This window comes from Neolamprologus multifasciatus, chromosome 11 (genome assembly GCF_963576455.1).
Source record: "Neolamprologus multifasciatus chromosome 11, fNeoMul1.2, whole genome shotgun sequence".
Taxonomy (NCBI): domain Eukaryota; kingdom Metazoa; phylum Chordata; class Actinopteri; order Cichliformes; family Cichlidae; genus Neolamprologus; species Neolamprologus multifasciatus.
Window position 1 is genome coordinate 22,287,062 of NC_140449.1, and position 20,542 is coordinate 22,307,603.

The window sequence follows — 20,542 nt, forward strand, 5'->3', positions numbered from 1 at the left end:
GAAAGGTGACATTTGCCTATTTAACAAAGCTCAACTCTATCTATACCCCTAGCATTCGTCACTGTTGACCTGGTGGATGAGTAAAAACTTGTATCACGATTGTTTTTGTCTTTCCAAAATGTTGAACTTCTCAGACAAAAACGAACGAGTGAAATATTTCTGATCTGCTCCTGACTTTAAAATCAAGTCCTTTGATCAAAGAAGAGGAGAAAGTTACACCTGAGTTATACCTCGGTCGTGGAGTTGCCAACATGTTTAATCGTGTGCTGGTTGAGGATAACGTTTAGTCATATTTCTGCATTTCAAATAGTTTTTGCAGTTATGACATATCTATGGCACAGATCCATCCATTCATTTCCTTCTGCTTACCTAATTCAGGGTTGCTGGAGCCTTTCCCTGCTGTTACAGGGTGAGATGCAGGGTGGCATGGCTGTGTGGTGGTTAGCACTGTCAGCTCACAGCAACAAGGTCCTGGGTTTGAATCAAGATTGGAGGCTTGCTGCGTGGAGTTTGCACATTCTCCCCAGCTTCTTCCACAACACAAATAGCTGCATGGGGTTACCATGGGCAACCTCAGGTGTGAATGTGAACGTAGATTAAACACAAAAAATATAAAATTATTATTAGATGCAGACGTAAAGAAAAAGTAAATACTTTTAACTTAGTAGGTTACACCTTTATCTGCTCTTGTCACAATACTGAGGTTAGAAAATTGATGCCTCCCTCATGTCTGCACTGCAGACATTAAATCAGAACCTGCAGATGCTTGCCTTAGCGCCACACAAACACACAGGAAACTGCTACCCTGGCCTTGAAATACAACATGCCAGACCCACAGTATATCAACAAATCCTTTGTTATGAGGTTATGAGGTTTTGAGGTTTTGAGAACTGGCACACAGATTTTACCCACCTTCCACCTTCATTGCTAAGCTAAGCTAAGTGGCAGTTTGTGTCTCCTATTTAACACCAGACATAAGAGTCAGTCTCCACATTTAAATTTAGTTCACCTACAATTTATTTAGTCATATATTCCTTACCACCTTCAGATTTGGAGGCCTTTGTCGGACCATTTCTGTGACTTTCTGAAACTGACAATACAATATTCTCACCCACTTCACACTGTGATTGGCCAGCTATGAAGAAGTGTGAAAGTAAGCTGGGTTTGAACTTCTTTCCCAAGCTTACTTTTTTCATTTGTTACAGCTCTTTGTGGCACTTTTGGTGTGAAGAACAAAGTGAAACACTATGAATCCCTTCCAGGAATGTTGAGAGACCCATTAACGTCACCATCTTGGTTTTTGGAGCCAGAACTGACTATATTTAGAATGCTAAGTTATCAAGTACTGCTAGCTAGCTAGCTTAGCAATAGACTGTATGGATACATACCTGATTAGTGCGAGCTATTAAATAAATAAAACATTAGGATTTCACTCATCAAAACTGGAGCACAGACTTCTTCTTAACTGTCAGATAATTGTTCTAAAAACATGTAAAAGGCCCTAACAGCACAAACAACAAAAGTCCAATTTAGTTAGCTGAGGTGACACATTGGCTGCATAACTGCTAGAAAATAAAAGCAAATACATTTTAAACTGGAAAATTTTGAAAAAAAAAATCCATCCAGCTGTTGTGTTTTGCACCAGCCTGTAACATGTTTATTTGGACATTTTAACATGGCGTCTGCGAGGATTCAGTCACATTTGGAGTCAGCCATTTGAGCTGCACTTTTTGGCACTTTGTGCTGGCTTCATTTTTTCAACTGCAGTGGTTGCTGCTTGCCACCATCCCACTAATGCCTGTTATTTCAATCTGCCTGTGAGCTTGCCTGAACAACTAAAACAGGTTTTTATTCCAACAAGATTGACAGAAAGCAAATAACTGTTTCTCTCAGGAAGTCAAACTATAATTTTAACATCTTCAGGCCTGCCAGTTTTACTTTAGCAAACATGCTGTAATCAAGACAGAGAATCACTTGTTTTGATGTGTCCTCCTACCTGTGCCTGTTGCTGCCTGCACGTAGGGATTGATCATCTAACCTGGTTGTTTGTGCTCTTTGGTGCAGCTGCGCTTTCATTCAGTTTTTTTGGGATAACTCCCTTTGACATGTGCATGCTTATTTCTGGAGACATGTTAATCCCCTTCCTTCCTTTCGTCCAACCTCCTCCTGCTCTCTTTCTGACTTGGCGTATCACTCTCTCACTGTGGTTGTTTGTAATGAGGGTTTGGTAAGGGCCTTGTCCTTGACTGACTGTCTGTGGGAGGGAGCATCTGGAGTGTATCAAGAAAGGGTGGAGATGGGTGGATGAGTGGACAAAAGACAAAACACAAGCTGACCGCTGCTCAAAACGCTTGCAGGCACTGTGGGAATTGTTTTTGTGTGTGTGTGCATGAGTGTGTTTCTGTAACGTGTTGTTACCTGTGAGCTCGCTGACTATGTCTTCTCTGCTGGTGCATTCACTTTGGTGTTAAGGCATAATTTACACTCGGATCCCTCTAGTAGGCATTAATATTTACAGCAAATTTCTTTTCAGAGTGAGTCAGGAGGGGCTTCACTGCCTTGCAAAATTTGGCGTTAAAGTAGCATACATCTGCTGTCAAAGAGGCGTGACATGAACAACGGCACTACACTTAGCACTGGAGAGTGTCGGTGTATGCATGGCTGCACAGAGAGGAAAAGTGTTGGACTCAGAGAAATGGATGGAGAGAGCAGAGAGGGTCACTCAGCTGAAGTGAGCACTCCAGTGGCGGAGGGGACATTCATGAACTAATGCAGGTCACCTCTATAACAAGGCAGAAGAGCATTTACACCCACACCGTGGACAGAAAGAGAGGGGGAAAGAGCAAAAGAAACACATTCATATGCGCAAACACAATCCCGCCAGCCTCTTCTTCCATAATGACGCTTTGTCTACTATATTGTCTCCCCCTTTTCTCTCTCTGAGTATCAAACCACTTTCCACACAAACAGCAGAGCTGCCATCAGTAACGGAGAAGAGTGTTTCTCTTTATCTGACAGACCCCACTGTCACATTTTGGATGAATAATACACACATGCAAAGAGGAGGAGGATACAAGGGACAAGGGACAAAATGGAGGTAGAGTTATCGAGCAGAGCGAGTAAAAAAAATCAGAGTGGAACAGGAGGACGTAAGAGGCCAGCGTGCATTAACGCAGCACTCAGGCTCAGATTGCAGACTCAGCACTTCGTCAAACTGTCAGGGACAAACTTCGAGCATCTCAGCCATCGGATGGACCAATAACGGAGATGCTGTAGTGCTCTGCGCACATGGAGTGGGCTGTCTGAGAGTTAAATAAAGGGGCTTTTACTGCCAAGTGGACCTGCCAGTAAATGTCCCTCTCTTTTGTTCATGGTTGTCTCACGCACACACAAACAGACGCGCACCAGAGCCACGGTGCCCAAGCTCCAACTAATCTTTGAAAGGTGTGCATAACACACCACTTCAACGCTAATCTTAGGATGCCATGGTGAATTATTCAACATGCTAATGTCACGCAATGAGACATGCATGAAGCACTTTGAACGCTCCTCCATGTAATCTTCATGTACAGGTTTATCCCGGGAAGAAAGAGCGGAGGCGATGTAAGGACCTCTGTCCCCAAGGGCCAGCGACAAGAAACTAAATAGTAGAGGCATAAATATTAATGTCAAAAATAGTTTGCTCCGTGTTATTTATGCATGACTGTGCCCTGAAGCAGAAGGTTAATTGAATTTGGAATGACACTTTTGCAGCATTTGTGTCTGTTGCTTATCTGATATAAATCAAATGGTGCTTAATGAGGTCACATATAACATGTTAGTCAATCTGACAAACTGAAGATTATTTTTCGCAGGGCCAAGAAAGTAATCATTAATGAGTTTGCATGCCATCACGCACAGCTGGAATGGCACACCGTTTCCAGCTGGAGTCAAACAAAGCCTGAAAGGTGTCTCACTAATGGACACTATCAAAATTTGAAGGTTTAAACATCCCTGGCTTGGTGAGTTTAGCTTTCTTCCTTTAGCTGATTTTATCCCGATTGCCTCCAAAATTCCACTAGCCAAGCTTCCCAGACGTGCGCGGCACTAAAAACTGTTTATTCTGATGCCTGTGGCTGCATATAATCCTTAGCTGTCACAGTCTATTTGTATTCTCTTCTAGATACAATTCATATCACTCCAAATCCTGGAGAACTTCCATGGAAAAATGTGTGAATTTACTAAGAGTGACATAAAGACCAGCCAGTGGGTGAAAACGGATAGACAGGCTGAGGGGTTTGGAAAGGGGGGAAAAAGAGAGGAGGGAAAGGAAGGCTCGAAGCACAGATTTGCGGGGTGTCCATCTGTGACTATAATCCGAAAAAATCTGTTTACAGAGCAGTCAGAGAACAGTAGGGGTGGGGTCGATTCATGTCATGAGACACAAATAATATAGTTTTCTTATTATTTGTTTTATTTATTGGGGCATGCGACAGGATTGAGTGTGCTCACGGTGCCACAGGGTACTTCTGTGTTTGACTGGCAGAAGGAGAGAGACACAATGTATCTATTGGTGTTTTGGTGGACCGGGGAACCTTTTCAAATGCCCGTGTGCGAGTGCTGATTATGTAGATAATATTTTTCTGCCACCCTTTGTCTGACTGTCAGTGAGAGAGGCGGGAAAAAAGAGAGGCCCCTTTTCTCTGGTGAATTATTGTGTGACACGCAATGGAAGCAAAAACATAAAAATTGTATAACGACAATGAGAAGAATTATTTATTTGTAAACAGAGGCGAATGCTGCCGGCCTCCCACAATGTCTTGTGTGTATACGTGTCTATAGCCCTTTAGTTGATTAGCATTGTGCTTGATGCAATCAGGCACTGAGCGTTTTCCTCCATTACCTCCATCTGTGCAAGCATCCTAATCTGAAGTCTGATGTTTTTGGTACCTCTGCGTGCACGACAAACTTTGGCCCGCGTTCAGTCGGTGGCTCTTGAACAGCACCGAGCGCAGACTGTGCCAGACTGAAGGAGCGGCAGCCACCACGGTTTTGGAATGCTAATGGAAAATTCAAGGGCTTCAGTTGTTGTGTGGGAAGCTGCCATGTGTCAGCACGCAACACTCAGCATTAAAGTCACTTTGCATGTGTGTGTCTGTGTGCGTAATTTCTTTGCCAGCTTGCTTTTTGAAGCACTTAAAGCAAATTATGGGAAAACACACTCCAGCATAAAACTCATATGCTATTCTTGTGCTTTCGCTCTTGATCAGGGTTAATGAGCAAAACCTGCAACAAAAGAGGAACACAGAACATATTAACTGCCCGAAACATGACGAAGGTTCCCTTTGGGACAAGCTATGAAAAGCATCAGCACGGCAAGTTTCAACAAATCGTGACAGTAACTGTTATGGCCTTTTAAAGTTGGGAAATTTGACCTTTAATCACAGTGCCCCATCAGGTCAATCAGTTTAATTTTTCAAACACCAGAATAGTGTGCCAGAGTGCATCATCACTTTATAGCAGTCATTAAATTTGACAGATGCACACAGCTGGAGCTCTCCTGGATTTTATTGGATGTGGTGGGAGAAAAATCAAAGAAAATGGGACTAATGGTTCCAACAACTTGTGGTATTTTACAAAAGGAAAAAAAAGGATTAATTATACAACCGCCTTCAAAAGGGATACTTTGCAAAGTGCTTTTCTGCTTCAGTTTCACTGGAGCAAATCCATGTTTTATATGTTTTTATGGCCTCACAGCCTCACACACTATTTGGTTTTCAGTCCTTCAGAGAATATCTCATGATTACAAATTCTGTTTAACAGTCACTTTGCTTTTATAGCACCGACTCCGTTTCTCAGTTAAATTCTTGAGCTGAAATCAAAGTTTAAACTGAAAGCTCGCGCACACGTCTGCCTGTTTTCTTTGCGTTAAAATGAAAGCATACGCAACTGTTTCCTGTCTGTTTTTTCTAACCTTTTCTTTGTCTCTGCTTCTTCGTCCCACAGTGATGCTGCTGGACACAACAGAGTCTACCTCAGAGCTGGGCTGGATCACCTATCCAGATACGGGGGTAAGCAGGGAGCTGAGTGTCAATACGTTTTCCAGCTGTTGCAGCATTAAAGCCATCTGTAGAATGTGTTATACACGTGTCGCACATGCTGATGTTTGAAGTGTCGGGTTATAATCGCATTGTTAGTCGGGCCTTGTGCTGTAATGCTAATGAGGGCTTAAAACAGGATACTATGAAATAATACATTTAGTTTTATAACGTTTTTTATCATTCTGTCAGGCAGCTGGTGGTAAAGTTTAGACATTAAATCGATAATGGTGATAAATGGTACAGGACTGCAACTGATATTCGTTTTAATACTGATCGATTTGCTGTTTACACTCTGGATTTATTGCTCGGCACATGCGGGTTAGAAAATAATGGAAAGCCAAGGATGTTCATTGAACAACAAGAAAATCTTGATTGATTTTCAAAATTCATTAGATGCCAGTCACTAAACTCAGATAAAAGTCTTTTGGGTGAGGTTGAACAGATTGAAGATATTGGAAATGTCAGATCTGTAGACATGTCGTGGTGTCGGGGTTTTGTTTTGTCTGTGTTGTGTTTTGGTTTGTTACGCTGGCTGGTTTTATGGTTCTTCCAGTTTCTCTGGTCTCTGTCATCACATATTAATGTTACCTTTCATGTCTCAGTGTTAGCCACTTGTCCTTCATTTCTTTCTGTTGTGCCTCGAAGGTGAGTTTTCTCCAGAGTCTTGCTCTAGTTTTACTTCCTGTTCCGTTCATGCCTTTGGGCTTTTATTCCCCAACCTCACCATGCATCCACCGTGGATTGTTTCCACCTGTGTCCTTCTATCACCTGTGCCTTGTTATTCAGTCTATTAGGTTTGAGCTACTGTACATTCAGTTAATAAAACACTTTAAGACCAGAACAACAAACATATGCAGACAACTGCCTTCATGAATGATCAGTTTGTTTGGTTATCAACATTTGTTGATGAATGTAATCCACTCCCCACCATCTTTTCACTTTCACACATAACAATCAAGCATGGATGGTGCTGTATTAACTTTTGTTTCTGGGACTTTTTGAATAGTGGAGAGATTAGGGTGACTGAGATGTGCAGCAGGCCTCCACAACAGCACTTGGAGTTTACAGAAGTCGCAGATCAAAGATTATTAAGAATTAGGTTATAAATGCTTTATGTTTAGTTATGGCTTGAGGTAAGGATTATTATCTTCCTGAATGGCTGGCATATGTCACTGGTAATACCTCAAGAGCGCTGAACACAGTCTTAGACGGGGCAGGAACTCACCTTTCCTTTAAGATAACCTTCAAGGTCTAAATGCTCCCCCAATTCTTTTTATCTGTTGTTCTACTCCACTGTGTGTGTGTGTGTGTGTGTGTGTGTGTGTGTGTGTGTGTGTGTGTGTGTGTGTGCATGTGTGTGTGTGTGTGTGTGTGTGTGTGTGTGTGTGTGTGTGCGTGTGTGTGCGTGTGTGTGTGTGTGTGTGCGTGTGTGTGTGTGCCGTCATTCATAATTAAACTTCTCAGATTGAGCCGTAGATCTCCCATCTCCCTTTTGAGTTGATTTGTATTCAAGGTTGTTGCTTTGCCTTGAGCTGTGTAAATATGTGTGTGTGTGTGTGTGTGTGTGTATGGAGGTTTGGGGGAGGAAGGAGGAGGTCACTTGCGTGACTGTGCGAGGGTCAACTCCTGGGGGCCAATCCGATTGTTAAATTCATTCATTTCTTTGTGATTGCATCTCAGTTCTAATACGGCTCGTAGTTACACCCTTCCTACCAAAACACTACATTGATGCATCTATTAGACTCCATTTGAAATGGACATCACCTGTTCAACCACAACAGGCCGAATGCTAAACATTTATTTGTTACTTTTGGCAGAAAAACAAACAAAACAAAACTGAGTTGACTCTTGTGACCAGCTATTGTCAGGATGGAGTCTAATAGCTACTAACCAACATCTGGCAGGAATACATTACCACCCTCGTCTGGCCTCCAGTGTCAGAGCATAATTGTACATGATGTTTGAATAATTAGGGCCTCATGTGTGTTAGGAACTTGTGAACCATGATGGCAGCTGCTAATAGGAGAGCATCCAATTGTGTTTGAGTGTGCGTGTGTGTGTGCATGAGCAAGTCAAGCATTTGCATGAGTTTTTTTTCCTTTATAGTCCCTGGATGAGAAGTGCTTCTGAGATGGAGATATGGTTATTTGACCCGGGGCATCAAGCTGAGAGAAGTAGAAAGACAGACCAAGAAAGGGGGATAGAGCGAGAGAGGTTGTGTGTGTGTCTTTGTGTGTGTGTGTGTTTTCTTTTTTAACCCCTTCTACATACCCCATCTCTTCTTTTGCTTTAGGGTTTGTGGATATTCTTTAATGTGTTTTCTCTCTTCCTGCACTTTCTTTCTTTCTTTCTTTCCCATTTTTACAATGTACTGACAAGCATCTTCATCTCTGCCTGTTTTTCCTCCCTCTTTTAATTTTTTCTCCCTTTGCCCTTCACAGCCACAGAGCCACTGGGTCTTTGCCTCATTTTTTTTCTTTTTATCCCCCAAGTCAGTCTCCACTCTGCCCCCTTATTTTTCTTCAGTGTCAAACCAGCAGAGACTTCCAGTCTCACTGCAGACTTTCCTTTTTATTTTTTTCCACCCTCCTGTTATTTTCACTCCCTGCTCTTCGTTTTTGTGTATAAATATGCGCATGTGCCTTTCTCTGCTTGCGTGTATCTGTGTCTGTGTGTCCACGGTTGTGTCCGAGGCCCTGCCCCTCCCTGTCCTCTGTCGCTGCAGAGGTTGCGTGGCTCTCTGGCATTTCGGTTCAAATTAAATCACAAAGATGAGTCGTCCCTATAACAATTCATCCGCCCCCTCCTCCCCAATCTGGCCCGTTTTTTTTCCTCCTCTTTTTCTTTCTTTCCTTTATAAGAGAGGAAGAAAACAAGACGTGGAAAAATAGGGAAGGGGGCAGGAGGCGAGGTGGGAGTGAGGTGGGGGTTTAGGGTCAGAAAACAAATGAAAGCTGTGTTTTTTTCACAAAGGTACAGAAGCGAGCTGCACGCAATGCCACACACGAACAACGGCGGCTTCTCTTTCCACCTAAAAGTCCCTGCCTGGCCACATACTCAGCATAGCTTTTACCGCACCGACCGCCGCGTGTCACAAAAAATGCTCATATACTCTTTCTGTTTGCTATTTTTCCCACATTTCTCCCTCCACCATCCGCATCCCTGCATCCCACCATGAGCTCGGTGTGTTCCCCCTCTTTCGTCCGTTTTCCCTCATACACTGGTCTGACAGAGTGAACCAAAGCCTGAGAGAGAGAAAACTGCCCTTTCACTCCATTAGACTGACAGCGACTCCGGCTCTTTCTATCTGCTCACTGATCTTATCATTATTTCAGCTGGACCAAATATGAATGCACTCTCTCATGGTGCGATGCTCAGTAGATTTCTGTTCACACTGGCTGTCAGAGCCACACAGAGAAGGAGACATAAGCATGCAGAGATACACTAACATGCACAAACAGTGATTCACACACTCTAAATACACCCTGATAGGGTGTCAGGACCTTTTGTCCTCTTGCCATTGTCATAGGGAGAATAATGATGATGAGGCCTAATACATAATTCCTCTGTGTTACAACAGAAAAGGCCCTGCTTGTCACTCAGGGCTACACAGGCTTAAAGCAGATCCTTTTCATCCTTCAACGCAACGCACTGTATAATTGGTGAAACTAAAGCCTGCGGCTACATTAACATTTTGTCTCATCTTACAAAGTCTCATCCAGAGCCTTGTCTCCGGGCTGCTTCATTTTCTCCATGCGCGACTCTCTTTTACTCACATACATTTGCGCATCTACCGTGGATTCATCTTCCCTAAAAATGCAACAAAATCTGCTGATTTTATTGCACAACAGCTGCCCTAAGTCAGGCACACAAGTGTCTGCCACCTGTCACATGTGAACAATGGTGCACATGCAAATGCCAAAACTAGTGCGAGAGAAAAAAAAAACAAGTCACTGTATAATACGCATTAATTGCTATTATAATACAGCATTATACTAATGTAACATATTAAAATTGCAAAGTGCCAGCATCGCCCGTGAACTTCTTTCTTTCTTTCCTTTAGATATGTCAAGGCATGAAAAAAAAGTTTATCTCTTTCAGATGTGTCTCTGATAATTCGGCCTCCACCTCAGAGTAACAGCTGCGAATAGAATTTATTTTTCATCTGAGCGTCGAAGAAATTCTAGCATCAATATGTCTTTTCACAGGCGTCCTTGTTGCTCTGTATTTTGTACTTTGTACTAAGGAAATGGTCCACTGACATTATCTTCTGTTGATTAACAAATATAATCAGTGCAGACTTTTTGAAAACATACATTGATTATCCTTTTTCTTAACATGAAGGATGACGGTCATCGCTTCAGTCCAATATCTCAACAAAGTTTGGGTGAATGAAAGTACAGAAATCCATACTCCCCAAGGCTTCACAGCTGAAATTACTGGTTAACGCTGCAGTCACACCAGGGAAAACAGTGGCTGAAGACCAGAAGTACAACAACTGTGACGATAAAATTATGACCTTAATACCTTTGGTTGCTTTGAAGATGGGGACCAGGTCATCTTCAGAGTGACTTTGGTGTGTCAAAAAGGTGATTAAAAAAGGTCTGCTATCAGTTTGCAACAGAATGGAGTCAAGTTGGCAGTTACATGCAGTTTGTTTGTGATATGACATCGATGAACTGTGACTTGTCTTGTCTACATACACAAGTCGAGTCAGAACCTCACAGATCTGAAACAGAAATTTAGAAATTCCTCTACAAACAGAGACGCAGATGCTGCAAAACTGCAAAATCACACTTTGCACACTTGCTTTGATATAGGAATATAATCAGAATACAACTGGTGCAGTCTAACCTGGACTGAATGCAACATGTTGGGAATCTGTCTGCGTTTATAAATTAGGTTGGAATTACTTCCAAACCTTCGCCGATCTGAGAGTGAATGTAATCAGTCCAAGTCCTGACCATGAGTGTTTGGAGACAGGTTCATTACGTGCAGACATTTGATAAACCTTACTTTAATGATCATATATAATGAGCATATATATGTCTGCATCTATCCTCAATAGGTGGACCAATCTGATCGTCACATACAATCCCAGTTCTTGTATATATTATGTTTATTTCAGCAACTTTAAGCATGTTTAGTTTTCACTCATGAGGACAAGACTATAACATTTAAATTTGTTGCAAGAATCCGTAATGCAATTTTCATCAATAATAACTGTGTAGATCCCTCGTTGTCAGGTCACAATCAGGTTCTGCAACATTTAAAACCATGCATACAACACAATTTTCAAAAATACTTCAGTGTAGAGGCATTAAAAATGCAAAAAAAAAAAACAACAACAAAAAACAACCCATTACAAAGACAGTGCAGTTGAATATGTCAGTTAATGATAGCTTTTCTGTGTAATGTCATCATGCTACCATGCTAGAATAAGTACCAAATAATAGCTAGCTTGTATGCCAATGTAAGCATTTAGGTCAAAGTGCTGCTGTGCATCAGTCTTGTTAAATGTCACTTTTAAGCACCACAAACAGGAAAAAATCACCAAAACCCTAAAGCCTCAAAGGCTTTACCACAGTGAGAGCTGAACCGTCCCTGTTAACACAGTTTTGTCTTCAACACCTGAAACATGTTGCTCTAAATGAAAGGCTGGAGCTGTTTAATTAAATTACTGTTCTTTTAATCATTGATTAAGTAATTAGAGAGCCTACTCTGCAGCACTATAGAGGCGACCTAGATCAGTGAGGACAGGGAACAAAAGCTTTTCCTGTGATATTACAGCAAAAAAACCCAAAAAAAACCCCAACTGCTCTATCAGACTTATCTCATGTAGCCTCCATAGAGAACACCCAGTGAAGGACAAGGCTGATGTCAGCAACAGCAGCAATATGTTCAATATTTTCCTTGTAAAATGTAAACCGCCTTCTAAGTCATGAGTAAGATTCATGGCTGTGGAAATGTCATAAACATACCGGCGTTTTAACAGTTTATACAGGCCTATTCTGGAGCCCTGTGCTTATAGTTTTATTTCTGTTTTGCTGAGCTCAGTTTACACAAGCTCATAATATTGTTTCTGTCTTCCAGTGGGATGAGGTCAGCGTCCTGGATGACCGAGGGAAGCTCATACGAACCTTTGAAGTCTGCAATGTCAACCAAAATCCTCGTCAGCAGGACAACTGGTTGGCTACTCCTTTCCTGTACCGCCACTCGGCTCCACGGGTGTTTGTCACGTTGCGTTTTTCTGTGCGAGACTGCGCGAGCCTGCGTTCACCGTCGCCCGCCTGCAGGGAGACACTCACTCTATACTACAAGCAGGCCGACTCCCAGAGGGAGCTGGAGAGGACTTGGGTAGCTGAGGTACGGTGACACACTGGATGAGCTGCGATAATGCATTTAATTCTAAAGATGATGTATTATACTGTTGTTCATTTTCTGTCAAATAGTTTTACAGTGGTGGCTACTCATATTAAACATGGGCAGCTTCAATCATATGGGAGCCAAAAGCTCAGCTTCAGACTGCTCTGAGTGTTTAGTTTCAGGCAGTTTTTACTAGAAGTTTGGCAGATCGAGCCAAATGTCCCTGGATTGATACTAGCGTGAAAGCGCTGGTACTTCGTTTCTTTCCCATGAGTTCAGTATGTAGCACACTGTGTGTTGTGTTAAATAAATTATTTATTTATACATGCACTATGAAAAAAGTATGAACATTTTTTTGTGTTGACTGTCACATTTATTTTATTTATAGCCTATAGCACATTTAAACAACAGAAATTCACCCGAGGCGCTTTAGAGATGGGCACATTTTCATTTCAGGTCTTCAAAAAAACTGAGTTTCAAAATACATGAAAACCTCAAAGGTGCATTTTCTTGTGTTAACTTTTTGAAAATCACAGTGGTCTTTAAAATATTCAGAATTTGCAAATTGTTGATGTTTCATTTCATAAATCATGAGACACTGCTCTCCCCTAAATATCCTGCTTTTATAGCTTAAAAGTGTCCTTATTGGTATTTGTATTGGCAGTGCTGGTCTTAGTTTAATGATGATTTAGCCAATCAGAAGAAAGTTGGCTTAAAAGGAGAAGCGCTAAAAACTGATTGTTTCAGACAGAGGATGGACTCGATAGGCTGCACTAAGATCCAGGATATGATAAATATCATTATTTTGAAATGTGAACAATGCAAAGCTACATTAACAGAGTCCAAGAATAATAATCTGGAGTTGGAAAAGGGCCCTTAAAGTGTATGTGGTTAGCACCAGAACTTAGCAAAAGAAAAGTTCTAAAAGAAAAGCTAATCTGATGGCTAAATTCAAAGCATGTGCACCACATGGGCTAAAATGTCCTTAGCAGCACATGTTTGACTTCTAGCTAGCTGGTAGGACTGCATGTCATGTCACGGCTGTCTCCTGCTGTGTTTCCTGTCTGTCTCTACTTTGTCTCTACTGCAAAAATGACCAAAAAGATGAAGAAAGGTTTCTCCTCTGACAGGCATGTTTTGAAATTTTGTTGCCTAAGCTTGTGCCACTCGTGCATTAGCCTAAATTCAGGTCACAGGGCTTAACATCCTCACAAGCCCAACAATTAATTTGGCAGCAAACACTCACCCAGTTCTGGCAGTATTTCTAGAAACACTCTTCTAACATCTGGATATGAAACAAACTCATCTGATCTTGAGAAAAAAAAGAAACTAGCAGCAACCCAAGTAGTGGACTCTAACCTAGACATTTATAATAAAACTAATCTTCGATTGAAAATAATCCATCTGTAAGTAATGTTAAAAAAAAGCCAAATTATAGTGATAAATAAATTACATATGTAGTATTAAACAGACTAAATGTGGCAACTGTAACAACAGTGAGTATTTATTCAGGCTTTTGTGTTTTATGACTGGTAATTAAAGATTTCAGGTTGGGGTTTGATGGTCACATGAAAAAGAAAGTTTTCATGTGACTCTGTGTAGTCCTGTAGAAACAGTGCACCCAGAAGACGTAAGAGTTGCAGCAAGGCTGCAAGTCAAATGTATTTGATTAATTGCTCAACAACAAGTGTGAGCAGCTTAATAAAAGCAGATGTTTTGGCAGTTTACTGCTCTAGAGCATTCAGGTGTGTGCTAAGATAACGCCGCAATCTTCTCAGGAGTGGATGTTCCAGCAAGTTCGAGGTCAGACCATGCAATGCTCAGAGAAATGGTAAAAACCCAAGAACTACATCTCTGAATCTACAGGCCTCAGTTAGTTAAAGTTCATGACATTTGATCAAGAAAAAGACAGAATACTGGCTTGTTTAGAAGGATTGCCAGGAGAAAAGGCTCTTGTCTAAGCTCGGCTCAGGTCTGCAAAGTTACATGTGAACAAACCACAAGACTTCTGTCTTGTCACATCTTGTCACAATAGGGCAGCTGTCAAGCATGGTGGAGGAGGGGTGATGATTTGGGCTTGTTTTACAGCCGAAAGGCCTGGGTACCTTGCGGTCATTAAGTCAAACATTAATTTCTCTGTATAGCAAATAGTTTGGCACAGCAGCAAATTTACAACAGAATGGCTGAAAGTGAAAAGAATCAAAGTGTTGTAATGGCCAAGTCAAAGTCCAGATCTGAAATGCTGTGGAGGGACCTGAACAGAGCTGCCTGCAAATCTTAATAAACTGAAGTAATGTTGTAAAGAATAATGGGGCAAAATTCCTCCACAATCACGAGTGAGACAGAAAACTGTTACCTGTTAGCACAGTGGCACAGTGGTAACCACAACCATAGGTGTGAATGCAGGAGTGAATGTGAGCACGAACGGTTGTCTGTCTCTGTGTGTTAGCCCTGCAACAGACTGGTGACCTGTCCAGGGTGTACCCCGCCTCTCGCCCTATGACAGCTGGGATAGGCTCCAGCACCCTCCGTGGAAGTGAATGGATGGATAGATGGATGTTTTTCACTGACTCCATTAGTGTTGTTTATTCTAACTTTATTCTTTTGCATATTTCATCCAGATGAAATATACGTTGATACATTAGATAGAAACTACCAAGACTTTTACGTTACATTCAACAAACATACTGTAACTCTAAATAAGTAAACCATATATAATAGACTAACAATGACAGATTAAGACGATAAACAGCCTGTTAAGTCTTCCTAATCACAGATTTCCCACTTGGAACTCTTTCACCACTTTATCTAGTGTTTACTCTAGCACTTAGCAGTTTTATACAAATGTAATAGTGGGTTTACAAAGCTTGTTGCAAGGCAGTCACGTCGCAGTTTGCGTGCACTAATCCTAACATGCTGGGCTGCAGACTGCACTGAGATATCCTGTTGTTTGTTTTGGTTTTGTTTTGCTGCTCAGCATCCTCCAAGAACTACACAAACACATCAACTGGAAATCTAAAAAGTTGAGTAACTAATCTCTAATTGAGGCTCATATGGCCACAGTTGATTTGAACAAGTGTTAAATCCTGACTTTTTGTCACCGCTTGCTGCAAGGCCACCTGCAGACGGAGTCATTAAACTCGAGCTGTGTTGGTGATTGATTGTTATTCCCCTAATGCTCCATCAAAACAGTGAATCCTATCATGTCCCATGGTACTGAGCAATTGTATAATCACTGATTGTTGAAGAAAAAGTGACACCATCCTCAGACTACACTGGTGCGAAGCACAATCTAGTGTCACTGTGGTCTCCATAAATGTCACTTCAGCCCCACTAATTACATCCTTAACACATATAATGACCGTTTTCTACGGAGTGCGGAAAAATCTCTGAACCCCACGTGTTGTCAGTGAAGACTGACACTTCCCATATGATTTATTTATTTATTTAAGCACTTAGCGTTGTTGGTGTTGTTTAATTTAGTGCTTTTCCTCTGCTGCTTTTCGAGCTACTGAGTCTGTGAATTGCCTGAACTACATCAGGAGACATCAGTGGGAGGGATTCTCTGTTTGTATAGATGAATGCGTTTCTCCTTGGGGAAGTTAAATGCTTTTTAAAAATGCAAATCAAAGCCTGATGAGGAATCAGAGGAGGGCTTTAGAAGAGCAGGAAGCAGTGCAGAGATGAAAGTCTTTACAGGGACTTCAGCACGAATCCCCACTGGGACCTGCACAGATCTTGAGTCAATGATTACACTGCATACTAAACTACTTCATAGTATGCATATGCCTGCGACTAAAAAAGCACGATCTGAGCTTATCTTTAATCTTACCATGTGTTACATATTTATATGTAAACCAGTGCCTCCATAATTTCCCCCTTGTTTACTTGATGTCAGCCACACTCTCTTTAAGCTATTTTGTTTCCTCCTGACCAATAATTATCCTTTTTTCTTGGTCTCCTGTCTAATTTGTGTTTTCTACAGCCATCAAGCGGGGAGAGGGAGACCAGGGAAGGCTGGGTAAAGATTGACACCATCGCAGCCGATAAGAGTTTTTCCAAGGTGGAGCCCAGCTCACCTCACCAGTATCAGCCCAACAGATACAGCCGTATCAACATTAAAACACGCAGCTTTGCCCCCCTCACACGCAAAGGGTAATCATTTCTGTACGACACTTTGTTTCTCACGATTTAAAAGCATCACTAAACCTTATGAATGCTCTCTGACCCCTTTCTTCTTAGATTTGTCTTGGCCATCGTCGACAGCGGAGCTTGCGTTTCCCTCATGGGGGTGTCTATCTTCTACCGCCGCTGTCCAGCCACGAGCCTCTACCTAGCTTCGTATCCACCGACTCCCTCGGGTGCCGAGCCAACAGCTTTAGTGCCTGTGACTGGGACGTGTGTCCCTCACAGTAAGGCACAAGGAGACACGCCCCCTCGCATGCACTGCAATGCTGAAGGAGAGTGGATGGTGCCCGTCGGTGGATGCGTCTGTGATGAAGGTTATGAGCCGAACCTCAATGGATCTGCCTGTCTGGGTGAGTCCGGTGGACACTGTTCAGGTTGACGGACACTAAAGAAATCAATGCTTCTTTGACATATGCTTTTATAAATGTCACAGAGCTGTGAGAGACAGATTTTAAGAAAGGTCAAAATCGCAGATATTCTTTTATTTTTTCATATATTCTCTTAGTTGCTTGAATGGGACAAACATGATCTATTAAAGTAATCGTGTGGTGTTTCGGGTAATGCGCTTATTCAAAGCTGGCTGCCTGGCAGGACTCCAGGAGGTCACTGTGGCTGGTGAAGAAAAAATCTTGCTCGAAACATCTGATAAACCCACAAACTGCTGTTCCAATGCTTTGGTTCTAAACAACCTGAGCATTAATTTGTGAGTTTTAGAGGTAATGATAGATGCAAAGAGCAAAAACTGTCGCCGTATAAAACTTAAGCTCCAGGCTTGATTTCCTGCCAGCTTTCTTTTTCTTTCTTTTTTTGTGATATTTGTTGAGATAAGCATCTGGATCAATACTGAATGGAGCTACTGTCACCCCGATACTCTGCTGTGCTTGATGTAGAGACCAGAAGGAGATGAGGGCAGACTGGTCAGGTCAGGATAAGATGAGATGAAGAAGGACGAGACAATCCAAGCAATGCATCTGGGGGGATTTAACAACTGCATCAGGACTTTTAAGGACAAATACAGAGAAACTGTTAAATCAGAGGTGCTATATTGACTGTTTACTGTTCCAGTGACTTTCAGTGTAGAGGCAGACCGATAATACTGAGGTCAGCATTTGCAAAACTGGTCAAAAAGTGTTGCGCTTTTGAAAGTGGGTGTAAATAGTAGGGGCAAGAAGTGGGGAAAAATTTGATAGATGTCCAGACGGACACGAAGGGATGCAGGGAGAGAGCAAGAGGAGGGAGAGAGTCATAGAGAGAGGGCTGTGACACATTTAGGTCATAGCGATGTAATGGCCACTCGTCTGTGAACAAGTGACAGAAACCGCAGGGGGAGAGAGAGAGTGGAGGGAAAATAGGGAGACGTGGAAGGAGAATGAAAGATAGGAGGATGCAAGTTAATGACTTTAAAGAACTGAGCAGGCAAAAAAGTACCGAGGGCGTGACGGCAGGGCTGTGCGACTGTCTTTGTGCGAATGTGTGAGTACACACAAGCGTATCTCGCCGGGATGCCGATGCTCACCCCGTCCACATACGTCTGAGGATTACAGTCAAAAAACTGTATTCTCACAGGAATTTCAACGACTGTAATTCCTCAAGTCTAACTAATGGCAGCGCAATTAATCCTCCAATCCTGCCAAGTCAGCTGTGAAATGTGTTCATGCTCTTTTTGCTTTACATCTGCACCCGACCTGCCACTTGCGTTTGTCTCTGTTTGATTGATATCTACTGACAAATCACTCCTCGAAGCTGCTCGGCCGCCGGAGCAAAGACTTTTCCAGTGACTGTCTCTGAATGATCAAACACGTTGCGGCTTTCTTTCTTTCCTTTCTTTTTTTAATGATTATGTTTTGTTGGTCACTTCACTGACTAATGATGTGGATTGGCATCATTGCATTGTTGTCCTCTCTGCCTCCCTGGGAACGTCGAGAAAAGAGGCAGATGGTTAACTGCCAACGCAGCCGTCAACGATTATTAACAGTTGCTGATCCTTGTTCTCTTTGGAAACTGGAGCATGAACTTCATTAACTCTAACAACTTGTACATTTTGTTCTTGTTTAAATTAAACATCAAGGCTATTTAATAGTAACGCAAAGTGAGCAAATTATCAGCTGTGCTGCACTGAATTATTGGTTTGAAGCTGTATGTTTTTTTTATGCTGCTGGCACTTTAAATACAGGGAAAAAGCACTTTAAGAAGTTGACTGACACTAATTTCCACTGCCTTCAAGTGTCCAGTCTTAACTAATATGCCCATGCATTTCATTAAATGCATTTCATTTTAATTTTCACAAAAATTTGCATTACACTTGCTATTTAAACTCCTACAATGTAAATGAATGCTGTTGGAAATCCACGTGACAACCACACACTCAGGCTTGTCGCCTCAAGCAAGACATCATTTTTAGGGGCACATAGGAGATGATCAGATCCCACCTCTCAGTCTCATGGGAAAATTACGATCGGTGTTAAATGATTGCCTTTAACTACATGCAGCACTAATAGCTTTTTATTTTTAGATCCAAGGCAAGATTATGCTTTCCTTTATTTGCAAAACCAGATTAATATGGCAAGGATGTAAGTTTCTTAATTGTGGTCCATATGCATTTTGAAGTGCATGGCTTCATGGATGTCCATTTTTTGAAAGATTTGATAAAACTATTAAATGGATTGCTAAAATATTTGTGCACACCTGACTACATAGTGGGTATTTTTTTCAAATGAGAGGACAAAAGAAAATGAAAGAATAGTTTTTAAAACTCCTTTAAAAGTTTTTTTTGGTACAGATATAGTTTTGTGCAGTGCCACTAGTCACTCATATGAGGTGCAATCAAAAAGGTTAGAGACTGGGCCTGTAGGCAGAAACTATAAAAAATATATGCCTGCTATCTGCTTCAAGGTCGTAATCTTGTGCAGCAAAATATGTTTTGATTGGAAGACCTGTTCTGGCCACTTGCAGTTGTGCAATCGCAGCACACACTGGATCTCGACCACTGTGTCAAAAAAAGCACTTCAAGTCAAATTTCATTGTGGAAAAAGGGGAAGGGGTTGTAGGGAGCCACATTCTTTGAATAGGGCAGATGATGAGTAATGGTCTTGGTTGATTTCAGTCCTGATGTGCTTTCTTTGCGCTGCAGACTGCAGCTTTTTCTAAAAGTCTCTGTTTATAACTGGATCTCTCATTCCTGGTGATGATCCTTCAAAAGAAGGTCAGGTCAGTTTGGCTGTGAAGTTGATGGTGCAGATGGAGATCTGTGGCAGAGTCACAGATGCATATGTTTAAGTGGTCAGAAGGAGACTTTGAAGGAGATGGCAACCATAACTTTTAGTCGCATATGGTTTTCTCTTTGTTATAGAGCCAGTTACATACATTTTTAATCACATCTCTTAGTGAGAAACTGACTGAAAAAGTAGGTTTATTTGTTATTAATAAGAGCTGCATCTTGTGATGTTCTCCCAAAGTCAGATCTATTGTGAAACCATTTGTCATTGCTATGGGTTTAAAATAAATCCCTGGTGAGAGACACTCACCACAGGCATCATAGTTCAGTCGGTTTACTGTGGGCATGATGCTTGATTATTCTGTTTTTTCAGGCTCACCAAAACAACACTCCGACATTTGGACTGATGATAAATTGAGAATCCAACTGAAAAATCAGACACTTAGAAAAACACAGCCGGCCCTTTGGCAGACAAACATTAAAAGATAATCCCTTGATTATTTATGAGCTTGTTTATCACAAGTAAGTCTACAAGAACACCCAACTTCTATATGATCACTAAAATAGTCAGAAGTCAGTTCGGGATAAAAACTCATCTGGAGTCTTTTATAAAACGATAAGAACAGAGGCAGACGTCACGCAGCAGCTGTCTGCTGTTATTTTATTTTTCTGCCAGGCAGCATCAGGACGTTTT

General features: G+C 41.7%; 1 protein-coding gene across 1 annotated transcript in view; it reads left to right on the top strand.

Annotated features, from left to right (window-relative positions):
* ephb6 (eph receptor B6) overlaps positions 1 to 20,542 on the top strand; it is a 47,207-nt gene that overhangs the window by 4,984 nt on the left and 21,681 nt on the right. Inside the window, exons 2-5 of the mRNA XM_085176888.1 lie at positions 5,986 to 6,050; positions 12,174 to 12,446; positions 16,432 to 16,601; positions 16,689 to 16,984. Coding sequence (XP_085033014.1) covers positions 5,986 to 6,050; positions 12,174 to 12,446; positions 16,432 to 16,601; positions 16,689 to 16,984 — 804 coding nt within the window. The remainder of the gene's footprint in view (positions 1 to 5,985; positions 6,051 to 12,173; positions 12,447 to 16,431; positions 16,602 to 16,688; positions 16,985 to 20,542) is intronic.